Raw genomic sequence first — 23,765 nt, forward strand, 5'->3', positions numbered from 1 at the left:
AGCACTCCAGAAAGTCAGTGTCAGGAATTTCAGTAAGCAGCCGTGCCTGCGGCTGCGTCCCTTACCATTGCGCTGGTGCGTCCTATGGTGCAAATCCATAGTCATTGTTTCACCTGGCTGCAGCCCATGGCGCGGTGTCCCCTGTGTCGTCACATCCCACGTCGATTCCATGCTGGTCCCTTGCTGCATGGGCACCACGATAACACCTGTAGTCAGCTGACAGGCTGCTCCATTCGCACCGCCCGCTGACCCTGACCTGTACACCTGGTCACTTGATCAAGATGTACCAAGGAACTTCCTGGTTTGATTGATGCTGTTTCTTGCAGCCAATCACATACAAGCAAGGGGGATGTAAGCAAGGCTCACAGAATTTCAAATTGCCATGAACAACTGTTCTGTTCCCTGTGTGCTTGTCTTTAGTGTCAGAGTCCCTAGGCTCCAGGCTATCCTGCACTCCAGGGTTATTTCCACTTGTGACCTGCTGCTGCTACTATAGAATTGCTTGCTGGTTAACCCTCCATCTGCCAAATTTTCTTCCAGCTAAATTCATCTCAGCGGTTGAGTCACATCCAGCCATCACCAGCAGAGGTCACTACTGGCTCCCAGGCCAGCTACACCTCACTGGCTCCCAGGGTAGCTACCCACCATTGGCTCCCAGTCCAATTACCCACTATTGTGCCAAGTCAGTGACAACCATCACTAGCTCCCAGTCTGTCAACACTCCTCTCCGTCTCCAGGCCATCAACAACCACCACCAGCTCCCAGGCAGTCAACGCTCATCTCCGGCTCCCAGGCCGTCAACAACTATCATCAGCTCAAAAGGCCGTCGACAATCATCTCCAGCTCCCAGGCCGTCGACAACTATCACTGACTCCCAGGCTGTCAACACTCATCTCTGGCTCCCAGGCCATCGACACTCACATCCGGCTTTCAGGGCATTGACATTCCTGTCCGGCTCCCAGGCCATTGACACCTAGCTCTGGCTCTCAGGCAGTCCGCAATCATCTCCGGCTTCCAGGCTGTTGCCTCCTGTCATCTCTGGTTTCCAGGCCAATGACCATTGGTATCCTCGGTTCCCAGAACTTGTAATCTTGTCATTCTCAAGATCTCCAGTATACAGTAGGAGCAAGTGTCATCTTTGCTCCTTTGGTCATGGCTAGCCATGGCTATTCTATTGTTCTCAGCTGCAATACAATACGTATTGCAGCTGAGAACAATAGAATAGCCATGGCTAGCCATGGCTAGCCATGGCCAAAGGAGCAAAGATGAAACTTGCTCCTACTGTACACTCCCCAGGGTGCTCTCTCACCAGTCAACTAAGTCCAGAGGACCAGGGCAGTGGGCTGCGACCTGCTCATCGGACGCCGCTAAGTCCAAAGCTTCTTGGAGGGCTCCCTGGTGAAAACCACCGGTGATTTAGACTCCATGCCCCTGTCCCTGGTCTCCGCCAACCCTCTGGTCCACCTGTTCTCTGGTGTACCAGTGTATGTCTTCACACTTCGTCAAACCACCTAGTGTCCAGTTTCCAGCGCCCTCCACTGGCCCACCCTGGTCACAGCCGGGAACACAGAACTCTCCGGTGCTGACATTCAGAGTTCTATCAATACAGTATGGATATCTCCTTTTAGTCCTAATTACATAACTGCCCTGCCAATAATGAAATTACACTTAGGCCAGCACAATATAGTTATGGATTAAAAGACAAGAAAATTATGATTAAAATAAGTAAATTCTTTATTACTACATTTATTATATAATTACATTGTACATACAGTAAGTACATTTGACTTGCATTCTTATTGTCTGACTTTTGTATTCTCATCTGTTACAAAGATTGTTGATTTGCATTGTCTGATCTTTTTCATGTATGCATACAACTCATCACCAAAAATACCCCCCCCCCCCCCCTCCTAAAAAAAAAAGTTAATAAATTAAGTTGGAATTCACCAATTGATTGTTTGGTTTGACATCTTAGCCAAAATGTGTCTATCCTTGCTTATCTTTCAAGTTGCATTTAATGCACGATCAGTTCATGTAGATTATGCTTACTTGGTTCTGTGATTAAATGATGAAAAAACTGGGTTTCTGTATATTTATTTAAATTCCATCATATTCCATCAATACTCAATGTTTCGGATCCTAACAGGGCCTTCATCAGGAGTCACAACTGTACATGTCAGCATTACAGAACTTGTCACCAGCACATCCTACAGAAAATAAATCCTGCTACCCTGGTCCAATATATAGTGCGAAAAACAATTCAAAATTTGGTGACAAAACCTTCATGATTATGTCACTTCAGCATTCCACTATGTATTTATATATATTATTACCATACTATTCCTTTATACCAGACACAGATTAATTACACACTCTGTGGCTAGATGACATCACGCCTGCATTTTACCTGGTTTTAATGAGCCAAGGAACTTGTTGTCTTTAAGGAACGCTCACCATGTTGGGTGTAAACAGACATACTTTACCTTTTTCTTTTTTTCATTTCATTTTTTTTTCTCGTTTTTTTAATATGTATTTTCTATGTAGAAACAAACTGTAAATGGATATGAGCGCTAATGTTAATTTTAATAAAAAGGGGAGGGAAAAGCAAAGTTCAGAAAAGTCGGAAAAAGCACCTGAAAATAAAAAATGATTAGCATGTATTTACAGCTCTTTTGAGCATTGTGTAATGTCCGTGGAGAACTGTACTGTCCCTACCTCTACTGAACAGAGCGTCGCTGTGGACGGAGACTTGATGCTGCGGCTGTAAGCAGTGCTGCTTGTCTCGTGTCTTGTCTAGTCTGCACTGATGACGGCACTCGGTTTAGCGTCTGCGGGTTCTGCTCTGATGTGTGGGAGTGTTCCAGCTGGGGTGGGAAAGCACAAGGGGGGGATCCATGGATAGCCTCTTCACCGCGTTTCATGCTGTATTTCTGCTTCATCAAATGCAAAGGAAGTAAATATATTTATATTTTTTCTTTGCAAGACAAATAATGGCTGGTTTTGCATGTAGCCTACAAATGTTAGACAGCTATATTTTACACTGCAATTTAGATTTCTTTGGCTACACCCCACGCAAATCTATCTGCACATGTTACATCTACCCCACCTGCAGCACTACATGGTTTTATCCAGGTGCACAGATACTTTGCTTCCAAATCAAAATCAGTTGATTGTGTGAGCCAACCACAATCCCTTTAGATTTATTATATGCAAATTATTGCTGGTAAAGAGAGTATAAAGTTCAGGGATACCGTTGTGCAGAATAAAGCCTGTTACAGCTTAGTGCGTACAGCTATACATTGGTACATCATGTTTCTAATGTAAAGCTTGCAATTATTAATATATATATATAATTTATTCATTGCAGGCAGACTGGCCTTCCGGCGACTGGATTTAGAGCAGTGTTGCCACACCATAAAGAAGATCATAGAAAAATGTAAGTTTAAAGAACACGGGGGTAGATTTATTATTTGGCGAAGTGGGGTATTTGCGCTATCCCCGTGCGTTAAAGCAGGGGATAGCACTTCCCCTCATTTATCAAGCCGGCTGTGCGGCTAAAATATCGGATGCGCTGGTGGGACGGTGACATAGCGCATGTTCTATCTTATGTACTGGGCGCATCATGCTTACCTAATGTATCATTTGTCTTTATGCGCCGTTCGTTACTTTCTTCTCCCCCTCCGTATCGTCAGATTTCTCCAGCGCTGTCAGCATCTCCAGGTTTTTTTTTTGTTCATTTAAATAAACTTTATTAGTGTGTTCACAGTGGACGGCACATATGAGGATTACCCTCAGGAGCAGTGTCGCCGCAGCCTCCAGCATGGCACGCGCACAACACAGTGCTCCCGCCGTCTGCCTGTATAAACTGCGCATGCGCCGGACACATCGCGAGACCCGGGTATCCGGCGCATGCGCACAAGTCGCTGCAGGACCAATCGTTATGGGAGGAAGCGTATCAGGAGGGGATAACGCACTACCATAACGTGCGCCAAACTGATAATACATACGGGCGAAAGTCAGGTTCTCTTCACCACGATAAAGTGGTGAAGCGAACCTGCCCCCTTAATGATCGGTACGCCACTATTAATAAATCTACCCCACAGTAAGGGAAATTTACTAAGCAAAATACGGTAGGAACTGGCATATTTGTATTCGGTTGTATCCGTATTCGGGCACGTATTCGTATTTTTGTAATTTTCTAATGTGAAATAATGTTAGTGTTTTGTATTTTACGACCGTAACAACATGTCGGTTTCGTATTTTTACAAAAATACAAATTAATATGCCATCGAAAGTATACACCTTGAATTTTACATTACTGAAATTTAGAAATTTACTATCAAGTCATATTTCAAAATATGAACGTATACTAGGCGTATTCTAGTACAAGTTCTAAAAAAATACTGCAAAGAAATACGACTCCACATGACATCGATAAATACAAATCTCAAAAATACGACACCTTTGTAAATTATGCTCTGGAATACGAATGCGTAAATAAAATACTCCACCGATAACAGTCGTATTCAATCGTATACAAAATACAAAAATACGACTGAGACATAGTCATATTCTTAGTAAATTTTGCACAGTATGTCTTATTTAGAGATGTGTAAGTTTGCAACAGACTCCCCTTGGTGTACATATGAGAGAGAAAGAAATACTCACAATTCACATACTTTAATTCAAACTTAAAATAACAGACTCGTACGGGACCCTAAGCACCTATAACATTTCCCAGAGGGCAACAGGAAGAAAAGAGAATAACAAGGATGGCTAGGATCTAAAATAATATTATTAACCTTAACTTTTCCCCTCTTTAAAAAAATGTCTGCCATCCTAGGAAAGGGTTGGTTAATGACTTTTTCTGCGGCCTTTACTATCCTGTCTAGGGATCTCCAATCAGAACACTTAGAATTCCCATACCATACCGCAATGGCATAAGTCAACAGACTCTCGATTACACAACAATAAAAATTGGCCTAGATAATCCTGCTGCTCACAGTCTCTGCAGAAAAAAAAAGGCGTTGTTGAGCCTTTCCAACTGCTATAGCGGTATGTGCGGACCAAGACAGATCTTCAGTAAACGTAATCCCCGAAAATGTAGTATTAGTAACCCTCTCCACCTCCTCGCCATTTAAAACCAGCGGTCTGATTGATGACCACCTCGTTTGTCGGTACTTGTTTCCTAGGACGGTGCCAGCGATTTTTATCTTAAGGATCGGGACCAAAAAAATAGCGTCGATCACATTGCATGCAACCAAATCTCATGTGATGTGATCGACGCGATCGACCCGATTTTTACATTGGAATCAATGTAAAATGGTCCCTGAGACCATTTTACCATTGTGCCCAATGTTAAAAGCCCCCGAATCCCCAATTTTAGTTGCATACCCCCCTCATGGGTGAAACGGTCCCCCATTGTTAACGCCACCCCACGATGAACATCAACCCGAAGCGTGGCGAGCGCAGCAAGCCTGCGAGGGGCGTCGGTACGCATCCTCCGACCTTTTCATACCCCCACTATCCACCTCGGCGTGGAGTTGATTTTATATAGTGTGGCGAGCCCGAAGCTTGGCGAGCGCACGCGCATTACTTCACAGGTGTTACGCGGCCCCTCGCGGGGCTCGCTGCGCTTGCCACGCTTCGGGCTCGTTGGCTCGCTGCGCTCGCCACACTATATGAAATCAACTCCACGCCGACATGGATAATGGGGGTATGCGCTCGCCGTGCTTCGGGTTGGCTTTAATAGTGGGGTGGCGTTAACAATGGGGGCATACATTGAAAAATGGGGTCTGGGGGCCATTTAAAATTGTACCCTATGTAAAATCGCGTCGATCGCATGCCATTATAATGGTATGCGATGGACGCGATCAACGCGATTTTTTCTTTGCCGGCAATAAAGGCTGGTAATTGACAGAAAATCGCGTCCATCGCGTTGATTGCATACCTTAAGTACCTTAACTTAAGGTATGCAATTAACCCCGACGGGCGCGGTGCTAGGAAACAAGTACCCGTTTGTCTTTTTACCATTTAGGAGTAAGTTATTAACCTCTCCATTTAGATTTACTATGATCATCATCATTAGTTCATAAATTAATACAAATGCTAAACAAGCTGGGTTAAAACTACTGGACAAAGTGCCAGTTAGTAAATATGTTTCACAGTCCAAATTTTCAGTTTACTAAAAAAGCATTATATTCACAGTAATGTATAAACCACCAGCAGACAATTATATAAATCTTTGTAGTCGAATACAAATACTGTGATAAAACGTAAATTGCACTTAAACAACAAATATAAATATGTAAAACAAAAATTAACATATAATAATGATAAAAGCACAACATTGTAATAGAACATTTTGTGTGTTTTCACACTAAAAAAAAGCATTTTTTTATTTAGATTCAAACAAGTTAATATGTCCAGATTGTTCTCTTAACATATTAAGAGGATTATCATCATTCAGCCCTCAGCATTCAACAAGTTAATCAGAACATGGGACCCCCTTGGCTAGCATAGCTAAACTGCCTCAGAACACTATCTACTTGGACATCTATTGGGATAAGTAACTGAGCTCGCGAGGGGTCACATTTTAATGCTCTTAACAAGTTTAAAGATCTGAAGTAGTAGTAGTTTGTTTATTTATAACGTGCCACAAAGTGTCCGCAGCGCCGTACATAGCAAACATAAAAACAAACTACTAGGTAACGTACAGGGTGTGATGATAAAATACAGCATAAATAGGGGTATAGCTGGTAGAACTAAAATCAGCATCAATTCTGAAGTAGGTGTCGAAATTGTCGAGGAGACTGAAGATGAAGTAGAGGAAGGGAAGAACAGGGCAGGAGCGCTGGTGAGGTAAAGGGGTAGGGTGAGTACTTGAGGAAGGAGGGCCCTACTCATAAGAGTTAACAGACTAAAAGGAGGTGCTGCCTACAACCCCTATTATTGCGCATAATAAACACTTGATCAATTTCAGCTCCAGGCCCATTTAGACCTTAATCTGGCACTGGCCAAACTAGTGTTCATTCTAGCACTTTGCTCCTTGTAAAATTCTTGAAATTCCTCCTTCCTGCCTGGGGTAGCGCTGTCTGCTGTGGTTCTTCAAGAACAGTCTGGTTTGTATCTCAATGCTGAGATACAAACCAGACTGTCATAGAAACACCACAGTAGAGAGTGACACCCCAGGCAGAAAGGAGGATCTACAATCACTTTACAAGGAGCAGGGTGCTAGAATGAACATTACCAAACTATTAGAGGGAATAAAGCAACTACACTACCTAAAAGTGGAAGACAATGGAATTACTGGCTTTCTAACAACTGAAAAAGCTGAAAGTTCTTTTCAGTTCCTATGACCCTGCCTTCATAGAAACTGATGAATTTGCACCAAGGACCTTATTCAGGTCCGTTCATACAGACCCCTTTGTTCACTAGGGGTCCGATGTTTTGCGTCTGCACATGTGCAGGGTAAGGGTGCGTGCGCCCATGGCAAACAAATTGTTCACTAGATGCACGCACCCATCCTTGAGGGCGGGGGTGTGGCGATGGTGTGGTCCATTATCATATGGGAATGACCAGCATTTCATGGGCATTCCCATGAGAACGCTAGGCGTTCTCATGCTAATGTCCCGGTGGTGCCGGGGGCAGGAGGTTGACATCCACTTCCCTCAGAGTGCACACGCACATCTAAGGTTGAATGATGTGGGTGTTCCCCCGCAGGCTGCGAATGGATGTTTATGTAAAACATCCATTTGCATGCTGTGCGAATGTACGTGCCGTGCAAAAGGCGTATCACCATTCACAAGGCGGGATTTGGTTGACTTGCAAGAATGCAAATGCACATCTGAGCGAATCAACCAGAATAACCCCCCAAATCTAGATGACTGGGTGGAAGCACTATATGATGGGAATTTATTTCCAGGAATTGTTATGAATATAGGAAAAGGGGAATATCATGTTAACGTCATGAGAAGAGATGGGAAATACTGGAAATGGCCATCAGTCAAAGATGAAATTTGAAGGAAAAAAAATGAGCTGAGAAAAATTTCAGCACCAACAATTGTTACAGCTGTGAAAATGTCGTTATAACTTGTAAAATATGTTCATTTTGATTGGTTTAATAAATATATTTGTATCAATATAAGCAAAGTATAACGCGAGTTACCTTAATGTAACGTGAGTTACCATCATTTCTGTTTTGCTGTAGATTTGTTTTTTCGGTTATTTTTCATATTCCATGCCTTGGAACATCATCTGTCATATTTTAATTTAGTTACAAAAACATATGATACATAGGAGAGCAGAGATTTAATAATTGCTAATATATGTTAAAAACCATGGACAAAACACGTAACGTGAGTTACCAGTAGAAAATCAGTAATTTCTTCAAAACTACTGGAAGGTTTAAAAATATTTTATGCTACATTTGGAGTGTGCCTTAATGTTAATTATAATACAAAATAAAAATAAAATATTTAATTTGTACTTTTTCTGTAACATTCAAATGAGCATACACTTCAGAGTCAATTTGTAACATGAGTTGTCCCCAGTTATAAGCTTTTTGGTACTTGTGAAGTTTCACGGCGCCACCGCGCGCACAGTCGGTCTCAGAAACTTGGCAGACTGCCAGAGGCTCGCGTGCCGCTCTAGCTATAATGTAACGTGATGTAGCGTAGCGCTGCGCGTGCCACTCTAGCTGTAATGTAATGAAATGTACCGTGTAAAAAGGAGACAAATGGGGCTTCTAAATCGCTACGCTACGGCACTACGCTACCACAGGGGGTGTCCCCAATGTAGACGCTAACATTTTAGGCTCTGTTTAAGTGTGCGCGTGCCGCTCTAGCGCTGTCTGACTGAGCTTGTGCAGCAGCGCGCTGCCAAGGCGCTGACAGGTCACTGTGGTACTTGTAGTTCCACAGTGAAACAGGCAGAGTCTGGGCAGCGCAAAAGCATCTAAATTTAGCTGGGTCTAGGGGTACACTATCAAAACCCGCCCACAGCGCCACAAGTCGACCCCACAGCTGTCGACCTTGTAAATCCCACTATCCACGCCCACCCGAAGCGTGGCGAGCGGCGGCGGTACGCGTCCTACGACCTTTTCATACCCCCACTATCCACGTCGGCGTGGAGTTGAGAATATAAAGTGTGGCGAGCGCAGCCCGAAGCGTGGCGAGCGGACGCGGATACCTTCACAGCTATCCGCGTCCCCTCGCGGGCTTCACAGGTGTTAGCGTCCCCTCGCGGGGCTCGCCACGCTTCGGGCTCGGTGGCTCGCTGCGCTCGCCACACTTTATATTCTCAACTCCACTACGACGTGGATAGTGGGGGTATGAAAAGGTCGTAGGACACGTACCGCCGCCGCTCGCCACGCTTCGGGTGGGCGTGGATAGTGGGATTTACAAGGTCGACAGCTGTGGGGTCGACTTGTGGCGCTGTGGGCGGGTTTTGATAGTGTACCCCTAGACCCAGCTAAATTTAGATGCTTTTGCGTCTAAATTTAGATGTACCCCTACACCCAACTAAATCCAGACGCTTTAGCGTCTGGATTTAGATGCCCCAACACCTTAGCGGCTTGCAGGGAGCCTAGATTCAGACGCTTAAGCGTCTAAATCCAGACTCCCCGGCTTCTTAGCGGCCAGCAGGGGGCCGCCTGGATTCAGACGCTTTTGCGTCAGAATCCAGGCGTCCCCCCACTTCTTAGCGGCTTGCAAGGCGCCTGGATTCAGACGGTTTTGCGCCCCCTCCTTCTTACGGGCTTGCAGGGAGTGTGAATCCAGGCGCTTTAGCGCCTAGATCCAGACTGCAAGCCTTCTTAGCGGATTGCAGGTAAGGCTGGATTCAGACGCTTTTGCGTCTGAATTTAGCGTGTACATGGGGGACACAGCGGTGTGCCGGGGTGTGTAGTTTAGAAGCCCCGGCACGTCAGCGTTGTGCCCGTGGTGTCTCCACTTGCCCCCGTTGTCAGCGCTGCCCAGACTCTGCCTGTTTCACTGTGGAACTACAAGTACCACAGTGACCTGTCAGCGCCTTGGCAGCGCGCTGCTGCACAAGCTCAGTCAGACAGTGCTAGAGCGGCACGCGCACACTTAAACAGAGCCTCTGGCAGGCTGCCAATTTCAGTCAGACAGCTTTACAGCACACGCACAGTTAAACAGAGCCTCTGGCAGGCTGCCAAGTTTCTGAGACAGACTGTGCGCGCGGTGGCGCCGTGAAACTACACAAGTACCAGCTTTTTTACAGTATGTATCTGTTATTACTGGCCCAGGATTCCCACAGTCCCAACTTCTTTCCAATTCCATATTTTTTTCTCAAATATCTCCAATTCTGATAAGCTCAAAACGTTTGTGTTTGTAGCTCTTTGATCAAATCACTTGTATTTTAGGCTTTTAGGCAGCATGGGACTACAAGTTCCAGCAAATCATGACAGTTGATCTTTGGCAGGCCATGCTGGGACTCATGTTGCCTGTATCATAACTGATGATCTAAACCTACCAATTGCTTATAGTTTGCAAGTACAATTAATTCTCTTTTTGTTGGTTGGATATACACAAACAGTAAAAACAATTTATCATTTAATTTTTTATGAAGTATTATAGTAATATTTAAACTCTATCAAGTAACTGCATAAATTATCACAAGGAAACAAAATTATATGTCTGTGATTATTGCTCAACTAAACAGCTTATTATAGCAAATGAATCACACAGAGAAAGAAAACAGGATGAGACCGATTTAATTGAAGACTTTTAAAATGCAGAATTGTCAACACAAATTACTGTTGTCATATAGACATTATAATCGCTACAAATAAACAGCATTAGATGGGTAGACTAAACACAATTGCAATAAAGTGGGCATTGTGAGTATATTAAAAGGGAAATGGCTAAATGGTTATATCTGACTGACCTTTTTATTCTTAGCTAATGCTAAAACTGATATGTACTGTTTTTCTTCTTGTACTGATTTGTTTCTTGTATTAACATCATTATTTTTAATCCGCTAGTAAGTGTTCTATTTCCATCTTGTTTTGTCATCTATGACACACTTACGATGGGTCCACACTATGGTTAAGGAACCTGGCAACTGCTGAAACATTGGGCAAAATCTACTAACAATACGACTACATCTCAGTCATCGGTAGTGTATTTGTATTAGGTAGTCATATTTTTCCCCCAAATTTACTAACCTGTCATATTTTTACAATTCGTATTTTTCAATGGTGTATTTGGTCGCATGGAGTCGTAGTTTTCTTTGCATATTCGTATTTTGCTTTCCGTATTTTTGCTGTTTTTATGCCTTGTACATGCCTTGTACCTTGTACTGTTTTTATGCCTTGTACTTGTACTTGTGTGTTTTATATTTATGTATTTTGAAGAGTATGCACGTAAATTTTGCTTAACAGAAAGTAACTTTGTGATTGGCTAAAATGATAACCTTAGGAGTGTTCTCCCAGCTATATAAAAAAAAAAACAACTTGTGCTCCCTAGCTCCTTGTGGGTTAGATAGGCGTGGTGTGGAGAGTGCAGGAGAGGATGCTGAGTTATCTAGTGGTTGTTGAGTGGTTTATTTGTTTGAAAGTTGTCTTGTGGTTTGTGTTGTGATTTAATTTTTTATTAAGTCTTTATTTGTGAGTGAAGTTTATATGTGTGTGTGTCTGTGTGAGAGCGGTAAGGAGAGATGGTGTTCTTTGTTTGTCTTTTTATTTTTCAGTACGTTGTATGTTCTTGTTTGTGCAATGTCTGCCTCTGATAGAGGCAGAGAGTAGTCAGGTGGGGGAAGATTAAATGAGAGATACGCAGCCTCCGAGGAACCGGCACAAGCTGTTGTTGATGTTTTGTTTCATGACACCTTCTTCGATGCATGTGTCAGGACATCCGGTAGCTCGCAGGCTACAATGAAAAATTCTCAATGTATAAATAAGTACCTATCTGTGTTTGTAACAAGCAGATAAGTGTGTTTGTGTGCTTAATGGGCTTATATAAGGCACACATTTGTTCATGGGAGTAGGTGTGGGCTAATATCTGAGTCATTTCACATGTGAAAATGTGAAATACACCTGGAAATTATGAAGTATTTTTCAGTCGTATTTTTTTATGATTTGCTGATATGATACACCTTGGCCCTTATTCTGGTTGACTCACAAGGCTTTGAATTTCGCATGTGTGCGAGTCCACCAAGGGCATCCCGCCACCTGCCCCCCCCCCCTCCCACCGAAGCAGGTAAAAGGATGATTTGTATAATCATCCATTCGCAGCCTTAGGTGCGGGGGAGAAATAATTTGATGGGCGGCGACCATCGAATGATTTCTTCAGCGCACACAGATCGGAGATACCCCTATAGTGTCTCAGACCTGCAGGTGCCCTGTGCGAGGACAGTGCAGGCAGCTGACATCTGCTGACGCTAGGTACCCGCCTCCTGCACCCATGTCACCGTCCAAGTTGCATGGGAACGGGCAGCGCTCTCATGGGAAAGCCCATGAAACGCTGAGCGTTCTCATATGCAAATTGCCTGACCCGCCGCCCCACGCCCACCCACACCATTGCTCGGACTTCTGTGTGCAACTGCTGTGTGTATAAAAACCTACGCGCAGTCACAAACAATCGGTTCCCCATGCGAACTTGCGGGGGACCGATTGAATCTGAATAACCCCCCAGTATACATATGTATAAATACGAATTGTTAGTAAATTTCAAATGAACATGGAAGTCGTATTGTATTATGAATTCTGATTACTTCTATACACTTTTTTTTCAGGCTTGATGCTACAACTTATACTATTGACTATAAACTCTCTTACCAGTATACACCTTCTGTAAGTACATTTATGTTTTCGATAGTAAGATAGTAAGTAAAATATAGAAAGAGGAACGTGGTAAAAGAACAAGATTTTTGTATGTTACTAAAGATTTGTGTACGTTAATAAATTACAGGGACAAGCATGGGATATAGTAGGGCCTAATTCAGACCTTATCACAGGACAATTTTTTTTCTGAAAATGGGCAAAACCAGAGGGGGGGGGGGGGGGGATATACAATGTGCAAAGAGAGTTAGATTTGTTTGTTTTTTTGCTTTTGTGTAGGGTAAATACTGTCTGCTTAGTTTTTACAATGCAATTCAGATTTCAGTTTGAACACACCCCACCCAAATCTAAATCCCTCTGCACATGCTGCATCTGCCCAACCTGTTGTGCACATGGTTTTGCCCATTTTGAGAACAAATGTGCTCTGCGATCAGATCTGAATTTGGCCCAAAATGTGAGAGTGCAGTAAGGAGGTCATTCTGATCTGCGCGCTCCCCCTCGTGTTAGCATGGGGAGCAATGTTTTTCTACTGCGCATGCGTATAAGTATTTATGTGCAAGTGCAGGCTCGGTTTGTGAACAGACGCGGCAACTTGTATAGAAAATGGGAAAGAAAAAAAATTCTAGTTACAATACTGGGTGCAGGGTGAGGGAGAGCATCAGTGTTAGGGTGGCCAATCCTGGGATCAGGATTGGCGGGATATTGGGATTTAGCCCCAAAATGTCCGGTATTTCAATCCCGGGATTGAAGAATCCAATCCCAGGACTTCGGGGTTAGACTGCACGTCACGCGCTCAAACGCTGCCCGGCTGTTCCCTTCCCGGTGTGTGGCCTGCGCAGCATGATTCGGTCATAGGTCATGCTGCACAGGCCACAGCGCTACACCACCAGCGCCGGAATTCGCTCACCGCCGGGCTTCCCCCATCCACACGCGTCATATACCCTGGCTCTGCACTCTGACGTTGACGCCTGCTCCCTAAGCCGCTCCTGAGAAGTGATGGTGGCGCCGGAACTCGCTAGCCGCCGGGCCTCCCCCAGCCGCACGCATAATTCCCCCACCGCCTGCCTCTGCCCTGCTGCACCCTGCTCCCCAAAAGTGAGTCAGTGTGGGGCACAGGGGCAATTTTTTTTAGGGATGCCAATCCCGGGATCCCGGGAATCACGGGATTGAGCTATTTTCAATCCCGATTCCCGGGATTGAAAAAATGCCCAGGGATTGGCATCCCTAATCAGTGTGGTAGAGCACAGGCTACAGGGTGATCATTGATGTGATAGATCACAGGCCGTATGGGGAGGAAGCACGTCAGTGTGATAGAGCACAGGATGAGGCAGCGTGCCAGTGTGATAGGGCGCAGGCCACAGGGTGATCAAGCCATCAATGTGATAGATCGCAGGTCACATGGGGAGGAAGCACATCAGTATGATAGAGCACAGGGTGAGGCAGTGCATCAATGTGATAGAGCACAGGCCACAGGGTGAGGGAGCGCATCAGTGTGATAGAGGGCAGGGAAACTCAGCGCTGGACCCTGATTCTGTAAGTATCTAGGTGTAAAAGTGAGGTGTGTGTGTGTAATAAAGTTGTACTTTTCTCTGTGTGTGTGTTTTATTTTAACATTCTTTTTTACAGGTGGACTTCAAGTCCCAGCTGGCCCATTAATTCCCTGCATGCTGGGAATTGTGGTTCGCCAAGTACCAGCATGCGGGTGAGGCCTGCTGGCACTTGTAGTTCACTTGTATAAAGCAATGTTATGTATGAATGATTTAACCCTATCAGGCTGGCGTCCAAAGTCCACGGACGCCGGTGACAGCCCCAGGCTTCAGTCCCTATCCAAGGCTGACCACGGTGCTCATGGTATGGCCGGGGGACCTTATGTAAAAAGTGTCCCCCAGCTGTGGCATGACACTGCGGGCTGCTGGAGCCCGGTGCTGGTTTCAAAATACGGGGGATCCCCAGTTTTCTTGTCCCCCGTATTTTTGGAACCAGGATCGGTCCAAGAGTCCGGGGCTGGTTTCAGAAATACGGGGGACCCCTACACTTTGTGTCCCCCGTATTTTTGGAACCAGTTACGGCTCAATGAGCCCAGGGCTGGTAATGCTAAGGAGGGGGGACTCCACGCCATTTTTTTTTTTTTTTTCATTTTTTGAACACAACAATTTTTCAAATTTGCACATTTTCATGACTAAAATTTGCACATTAGCGCACCATATCGCACTTTTTTGCAGCGAATTCGCATCTCATTAAATATGCAAATTCACAGAAAAAAATGTGATTTAAAAAAATGCAATATAGTGCGATGTCCAGCAAAATCGCCCATTTAAAAAAACCTAAGATCGACTGTGTCGACCTTCCGAACCGGTCGACCTTAGCCATGTTGACCTATTTAATGTGTCAACGTAAGCCATGTCTTCTTTTAGTGATTGACCTAATGTATGTCGACCTAGCGACAGTGTCCCATGTTATACCCTACCATATCACAAACTTGTTTAGTTGGTGTCTCCAGACGTGTCTCCTTCAGTTGACTTCTTCTCTATCTCTCTGGTTGGCTCAGCGAATGCTTGGAATATGACTCTCCAACGGCAGTCAGTGTTCAATGGCATAAAGTGAACTGCATGCAGGGAGAAAAAAGGAAATGCTCATTTTTAGATGGGCCTCTACTGCAACATTAATGCTGGATTTTAGGTACTGAAGAAATGACACATTAAAAGATATTTCCCCCACCTCATTAGAGTATATGTTGGGAATAGAATCAATTTCCATGTACAATAATCTGACGTTTTTATCAGCTTCATTGTTTTCTAGTAGAAAAGTAGAAGGGGTTTATGTACTAAGATGGAAGTTCTATTTCAGATGGGATGTTGCTATGGGCAACCAGTCTATTATCTTCTAGAATAGAGGTCACCAACCTGGAGTACACAAACCCCTGGGGTACACTGCAGACCAGTTGGTGGTACTTGAAAATTATATTAGTAAAGGTGGAAGAAGAACTCTCCTAATGATGGAACAAGTCTCCCATTGCCGTGGAGATAAAACACGTTTTGTCACTTCTGGTTCTGTCTGCAGCATCATCAATGTCCCCTCATGCTTTTGCTTGACCAGAAATTTAATGGGAGCTACTCATGCTTCCCTCAGAGAAACAGTGGCCAGTCTGCTAACAGTTGGTGGAGACTCTCTCAGCGTTCATCTGTTCCACGGAGCAGCATTCATCCTACAGGCCTTATCGGGAACCCTGGAGTCAATACACAGCCAGCCAGACACAGAGGGGCCCGATTCCTGACCGCACACTACTCCTCCGCTACTAGGCTCAATATAAGGACCTGCATACCGTTCACTAGAGGGATGGGTAGGGGATTTATGAGAGGAGGGGGTACTTATAAATGAAAACCCTATTCAAAGGGTACAGGAGAGAAAAAAGACTGGAAACCGCTGTTCTAGAAGGTGCTAAATAAATAAAAAGTAGATTCTGATTGGGTGCCCAGAGCAACATCCCATGTGGAATAGAAATCCCATCTTTGTAAACTAACCCATTGAATAAGAGCCATTAATGTACTTTAAAGTAATTTTATGTGTTTAATAATATGTGAATGTCTGTTTGTGTAATGCAGAAAGTTCCAGATGTTCCAGACTATTCTTCAGCCTACAAGAAATGTCATTCGCAGTTTACAGACACAGCAGACTACAGGAGACCTGGTAGAAATACCTGGCAAGATGAAAGTGGAATATATTCCAATAATAAAATTAAACATCAGGTGTTTAAACCAACCTGTCCTATTACACCACATCTGTGAGAATAAAATCTAATACACTTTGGAAAGTATCTGCAAATCTGTCATCTCATGCTACAATTTTAAAAGTATTGCCAATAATCTTGGACTGTATTAAAAAAGCAAGTCCAGTATTCTGAGGAGACAAACTGGGACACCTACTTTTGATGAATCACACAAGCAAATAAATACAAAGAACGAAGACAATAGTTTGATCCTTAGTTCTATAGTAGAATTTAAAAGAAACACTTATCAAAAGTTCATCATTAACCACTTAAGTGGTATGCCGGGAAAATGTCCAGGCTACCACTATGTAGTAGGTGCACTCCAGTGGTGCCTCCAGCAGAGCACTACTGGCGCACTACCTTTAGGGGTCACCCCCCCTTCGGTTGCCCCCCCCACCCACTTTGCCATTTGCCATTACAGCAGTGCCTTAGGTGGCAGGCTCGGGGATGTTCGTTGCGGCTCTGGGTGACTCTGAGTCTGAGTCCTCCCGAGTCGCTGCGAATATGCTTGAGCCTGCCGCCTGTGTGGTCAATGATAACTGACTGGCGGCAGGGGAGATCCAGTGTACTAATGCCAGAGCAGAGGTGAGGGGGGGGGGGGGGGTGGCAGCTTTCCTATGATCTGTAGTGGGTTTTGCTGGGGCAGGACAAGCCCTGGTAGGTTTGTCCTGCCCCTGCAAAACCCACCACTCAAGGAGTTAAGTAAATGTATGCCTATCTCCTGGTATATTACCAGAATGCTTAGTGAAATGTATGTAACCTCCAATCAATACTAACTTTAATGCTGGGTACAGACAAGGGAACCTCGTTAGTGACGGGGACCCAGCACATACACACTTGCCGATGCCAGCAGTGACGGAGCAGGGATCGTGCTGCTTTCCACATGCGATGTTCTCAGTCGTACTTCATGTAACAACAATGCACTGGAGCATGTGTCATCAGCGACCTAGCGCACACGCACTAGACATTATTAATATTTTGTCATTCTGACTCACCAGAATCAGAATAATAGATGAAAATATCATCTAGTAAGTGCGCACCCAGCATTACCCACCCTTGCAGGAATAATGTTGATAGACCAAACACAAAGGGCTACATCACTGTATATTGTTAATCCTTAGATGAAATCAGGGATGCTCCAAGAACCATGTGTTTGGGTTGGTTACATATTGAATCCTTTGACAATGTTTCTCCTGGATATTGAACCAAACATTAGTTTCAATAGTTTAAATAAGCAGTGTCGCCTAAATGGAAGAATCTTAGTTATTAAGTTAACTTATTATTAATCGTTATCCTTGTAATAACAACTAGCTTGTTTCTCTTAGATAGAAAAAAACCCTTGGTACTTGTTTACTTTCACGGCGCCAGCATGGCGCCGCGCGTCAGAGTCCCCTTGCGGGGCTCGCTTCGCTCGCCCACGCTGCGGGCTCGGTGGCTCGCTACGCTCGCCACGCTAATTAAAATCAACTCCATGCCAACATGGATAGTGGAGGTATGAACTATCCATGTTGGCATGGCGTTAACTTCGTTTATTTTACTTAGTTTGTGGCGAGCGTAACCCGGAAGTAGCGCGGCGCCATGCTGGCGCCGTGAAAGTAAAGAAGTACCAAACCCTTATTCACATCAGTTGACTTCCGCTGCAAACAAATAGTTGAATCAAAAAAAAAAAAAAGTTTTCCATTTTTCTGTTTATGCTTCATCCTATAATGGCAGTAACAGAACGAGTATTATGGTGGTACAAGTATAGCGGTGATGCTTACTCAATAGGGAAAACAATGTATCATTTTCACATTGGATATGTATCAGTATGAAAGAATATAACACACAATTTAGCACATATAGGATGCATTGCCTTAAGCTGTGTACACACGTAGCAATATATCAGTGAGCAATATATTGCTGAGCGATATTTTGCTCGGTGTCCTGTTTTCAAGCAATATATTGCTCAGTGTCTCCTTTTCATCAGCGACCAGAGATGATCGCTGATGAGAAGGAGAAACTGCCTGTGGGGAACAGCTGACTGCCGGGGAAAGCGCTGGTCGCAGGAGCATGTTCCTGCGACCAGCGACCATTGCAGGGCTGGCCACGGGAGCTCGCTCCCGGCGATTTATCGCCCATAGCACATGAAATCACTGGCAATATTGTCGCTCAGCGACCATATTGCCAGCGATATGTGCGAAATATCGCCCCGTGTGTACACAGCATTAGAGTATTATATCTACCTAGTTGACGTGCACTATTCCTGTTTTTACAAATATAAGGTTGTTGGAGGACAGTGTTTACTTGTTCAGACTCTGAGATTTCCTAATGGTGAATATGTTCAGGATGTATCATCAGCTTAGTGAAAATCTTTCCTTCAGTTCATAAGTCATATAAGGGAAACCATGCTAGGATTATGTGGTATTTTTAAAATGTGGTTGATTTTACATAGCTACAGTATTTATTACATACACTGATCAAAAACACTGTAAGGAGACAATCTCATACATATACAGTCAATCTCATGATAGTAGTGTAATTTAAAACATGAAAAGTGTTCTAGACAACTGGGGAAGTTTATTCTGGAATCTCCTTAGCTGGACAAATGAGGCCTCAGTCAGGCACATGCAATGTTGATTTTCATGTACTTACTGAGCATGAGGGGGGAAATGGCAAACCCCAATGAGGCATACGTTTCCCAGAGTGTATGCATAAAGGTTATGCATTTGATTCAATTTCACACATTACCAGAAAGGGGGTGGAAATACAAAGGGAGTATCTAAGCGATGACTTGGGGCTGGCCTGAAATACCCACAACTGAATCTAACGCATGGGCATGTAATACCATGTTCTCATTGCAGCCCCTACAAAATCCCGGGTTTTTCTTGCCGGATTTTTTGGGGGGGCACTGAGCTTCTCAGCTCAAAAGACCCCCTTCACACTGCACCTCAGACCCGTGAATTTCCCGGGTCTGCCCCTTTCACACTGCTTTCCATGCTCTGCCTTCCAACAAGTGTGTGGAATGTAATAGCAGCTTTGATTGGCTGTTGGGACATTTGTACAAATTGCTGTGATTGGCTGTTTTAAAATGCTATAATTTGCTGGCTAAAGATTATGTCATTTTAAATAGAACTTTTTTCACCAGCACACTGCATACATTTTATCATGGCTATTATAAAAATATTTAAAATATGAATCAAAACTCCAACACATTTATGGGTACTTATGTAGTATCTGGGCGTCCGATTTTTTGATTGTATGCCTTAAGTTAAGGCATACAATCAGATGCGATGCGATATCGCATCGCATCGCATGCGACCATCGGATGCGATGCGATGACCCGATTTTTCCATAGGAATCAATGTTAAAATGGACTGAGTCCATTTTAACATGGAATTCAATGGGAAAAAGGGGTCCTTTTCATAACACTACTATCCAAGTGGGCATGGAGTTGGATATAAACCTGTGGCGAGCGTAGCGAGCCACCGAGCCCGAAGCGTGGCGAGCCTCGCGAGGGGACGGTATTCTGTGTCCCCTCGCGGGGCTCGCCACGCTTCGGGCTCGGTGGCGAGCTACGCTCGCCACAGGTTTATATCCAACTCCATGCCCACTTGGATAGTAGGGGTATGAAAAGGACCCCTTTTTCCCATTGAATTCCATGTTAAAATGGACTCAGTCCATTTTAACATTGATTCCTTTGGAAAAATCGGGTCATAGCATCGCATCGGATGGTCGCATGCGATGTGCCCGATCCGACCCGATTTCTAAATCGGACGCCCAGATACTACATAAGTACCCATTTATGTTTTTATGTACATATTTTATTCATATGTACATTAATGATTTGGACTATATACGTTCTTGTACATAGATAAACAATTGGTATGTCAAACTATATGTAAATAATAAAAAACTAGGGGCCTTATTCTGGTCTGTGCGGACGGAGCCGAATATGCGGCCATGACCGTGCGTCCTAAACCCCGCCTTTCGTACGGATCGCTCACTCTGTCCGAATACGGTAAGAAGCTGTCCGAACGGACCGCAAGTGTATTTCTCATGAATACACCTCCTCCATCTCAGGGAACCTCCCCCATCATTCGATGGTCGCAGACCATCGAATGCAGGACCGAGTGGTCAGGCAGCTCCCGCAACCTCAGACCACACGGGCATTTCTCCGTGCAAAAGCAGGGATCTGGGCGGGCAGCTGACATCCGGCAATGTCATATGTCCGCCCCCTACACGTGCGTCACGACCGCATTACCATATGTACGCCCAGCGTTTTCATGGGAACGCCCATGAAACGCGGGGTGTAAACTTATGGTAATGAGCCCAAACAGCCCTTCACGCCCCTCTCCACCCCCTGTTCGTAGTGTACACATTTCATGCGGAATTTGGACGTGCGTCCCGTTCGCACATGCGCAGAGACGCCTCTGCACATGCGCAGACACAAAACATCGGCGGCACGAACGCACGCGGATATTACCGCACCAACCAGAATAAGGGCCTATATGACATTTAAATAATGCCTAAATCTGAACAGACCAGCTGAACAAATATATATAAAGAAAAATCTGTAACCAGCTTAAACAGTTTTGCAACTCTTGGTAATAGGGGTAGTATAGGCTTTGGCCAGATGCAGGCTGCTGTTCAGTATGTGGAGCAGCTGCAAACTCAGGTGCACGCCGAGGATTGGCTGGATGAGCTGTACCAGCAGAATACTCAGGGGCCTGGCGAGGATTGGCTGGATGAGCTGTACCAGCAGAATACTCAGGGGCCTGGCAAGGATTGGCTGGATGAGCTGTACCAGCAGAATACTCAGGGGCCTGGCGAGGATTGGCTGGATGAGCTGTACCAGCAGAATACTCAGGGGCCTGGCGAGGATTGGCTGGATGAGCTGTACCAGCAGAATACTCAGGGGCCTGGCGAGGATTGGGTGGATGAGCTGTACCAGCAGAATACTCAGGGGCCTGGCGAGGATTGGCTGGATGAGCTGTACCAGCAGAATACTCAGAGGCCTGGCAAGGATTGGCTGGATGAGCTGTACCAGCAGAATACTCAGGGGCCTGGCGAGGATTGGATGGATGAGCTGTACCAGCAGAATACTCAGGGGCCTGGCGAGGATTGGCTGGATGAGCTGTACCAGCAGAATACTCAGGGGCATGGCAAGGATTGGCTGGATGAGCTGTACCAGCAGGATAATCAGGGGCATGGGGAGGATTGGATGGAGGGCGTGCTGTACAAGCAGGATACTCAGGGGCATGGGGAGGAATTGGTGGATGGTGTTGTGTTCCAGCCGGATACTCTTGAAAATGATGTGGCAATGGTGGTTGATGTGACACACTGTGTGCCGCCATGCTTCCTTGGGCTGGGGTGTAAAAATTTGGTTGGCCTATGCTATACATTTCATAACTACCCTCAAAAGAATAATGTGGTGGATGGGGCTGTGCATAGCCTTGTGTTCTACAGAAAAGGCTATTAAGGAACTGCAATTAAGTTTCGCGATTTTCACGATTTATACACGCATGCATACCAACAATTGCAGAAATGAAAGTGTTCTGTAGATCACGCTCATTGTCCATAAATCGCTGAAGGCGAACATCTTCGTGCGCTTGCATTGATACATCCATTTCCTTAAGATGATCCATCATTACGGCGGTCATGGCCTTTGTGGCTTGCTCCATTTTGGTGGCCCGCTTCCTCCGTTGTGGAACATTGTAAACTATGGGAAGAACAAACACAATACATTAGTACAGTAGCCTACAAAGTTGATGTTTCAACACCTTACAAAAGTACATTGTTGGTGACAATACACTAGGAACCCACCATAAAGACTGCATACCGTGTTGAGGATGGTAAGGGGGGGAGGCTGTGGCCCAATTCACATTCATAGCTGTTAGCAATGTTGCTGACAGGGATGATTCTGAACCCTAATATACACATACTGATTATGTTTGTGTTCATTTTTACAAAATACATCAATCACAAAGCAGTGTGGTCCCATACGTGCTTGAGGCCTATTCCCTCCTGCACAATAGCTACATGCTGCAATATTTCCTATGTTTTTAAACTGTGGACTGTGTTATATAGGTATGTGGAAATGTAATACAAAAACTTACTGTAACTGCGGACGTGTATTATCGGTTTGCTGCGTCGGTTCACGGCCAGCACTACTCCCTTCAACACGGTGCCCTGTTCCGGACGCAGATGGGGATGGTGATGGTGGTAGCTGGCCACACGGTGATGATGAATCTTCACCCAGTGTGGAAGTCTGCGAGACAACTGTTGTTTCAAGACCTTTATCTTGGACTGAGCAGGCATCCATTTCACTATCTATGGCCTCCATATCAATGTCACACCAGGGGACTCAGTCGACAAGACTGAGACCTCTGGTGGGGACCTGGACCGGTACCTGAACCGGGGAGGTTGGAGAGGACCCCTGCGCATGAACTGCGCGACAGTGCACCCAGAGCCAATAAGAAGTCAGAGGTAAAAGTACAACCAGATTTATTATGCAGAAGGTTGTAATGATACAGGCAGTAAAGTATGCAGGAGTAATGACAGTTCATGCAGATTGCAATACTTTACAGGTATGATGAATGAAGTATCGATGGTGGAACATCGGATGGATATCGGATATGGAGACTGTGGGTCCGGAATGACGGACGGAAGATAGGAGCTTGACTGTGGGTCCGGAATGACGGACGGAAGCTTGACTGTGGGTCCGGAGTATCGGACTATCGATGGTGGAACATCGGAGACGGATGATGCTGGAGCATCGGAGGACCAGAGTCCTGGAGCTAGGCTGGATCGCTGGGCTGACGAGGCAGGCTCACAGGTGATGGAATAACCTGGACTTCAACAGGAGATGGAATAACCTGGAATACACTGCAGCATGGAAGACAACACCAGCAGAGAGAGACACTTGCACGGAGACAAGGACAGCTGACCATATACAGGAGACAACTGAAGCACTAGCATTGATCTGAGAGCTCCCAGCATACTTATACCCACTGGGTGGCCAGGATTGGCCGGGCAGGTATGACTGGGAGATCAGATCACACAGGATTGGACGGGAATGACATGTGACTGGGAAAACATGGCAGCCCCCATGTCAGGCTATGGCGGGAAAGTATGTTTGCGCACACCATGCTGGACACTGGGAGCAATGGCGGCGGACAGGTGGATTGCCGTGCACTGAGTACTGTCACTGGAGACAAG

General features: G+C 45.0%; 1 protein-coding gene across 1 annotated transcript in view; it reads left to right on the plus strand.

Annotated features, from left to right (window-relative positions):
- CFAP95 (cilia and flagella associated protein 95) overlaps nt 1-16,770 on the plus strand; it is a 33,524-nt gene extending 16,754 nt beyond the window's left edge. The window contains exons 4-6 of the mRNA XM_083186077.1: nt 3,368-3,436; nt 12,757-12,814; nt 16,405-16,770. Of these exons, the coding sequence (XP_083042203.1) occupies nt 3,368-3,436; nt 12,757-12,814; nt 16,405-16,587 (310 nt within the window). The 3' untranslated portion in view covers nt 16,588-16,770. The remainder of the gene's footprint in view (nt 1-3,367; nt 3,437-12,756; nt 12,815-16,404) is intronic.
- The last annotated feature ends 6,995 nt before the right edge of the window (nt 16,771-23,765 follow it).

Source organism: Crinia signifera, chromosome 1 (genome assembly GCF_055691185.1).
Source record: "Crinia signifera chromosome 1, ASM5569118v1, whole genome shotgun sequence".
In the NCBI taxonomy this organism is placed as follows: Eukaryota; Metazoa; Chordata; class Amphibia; order Anura; family Myobatrachidae; genus Crinia; species Crinia signifera.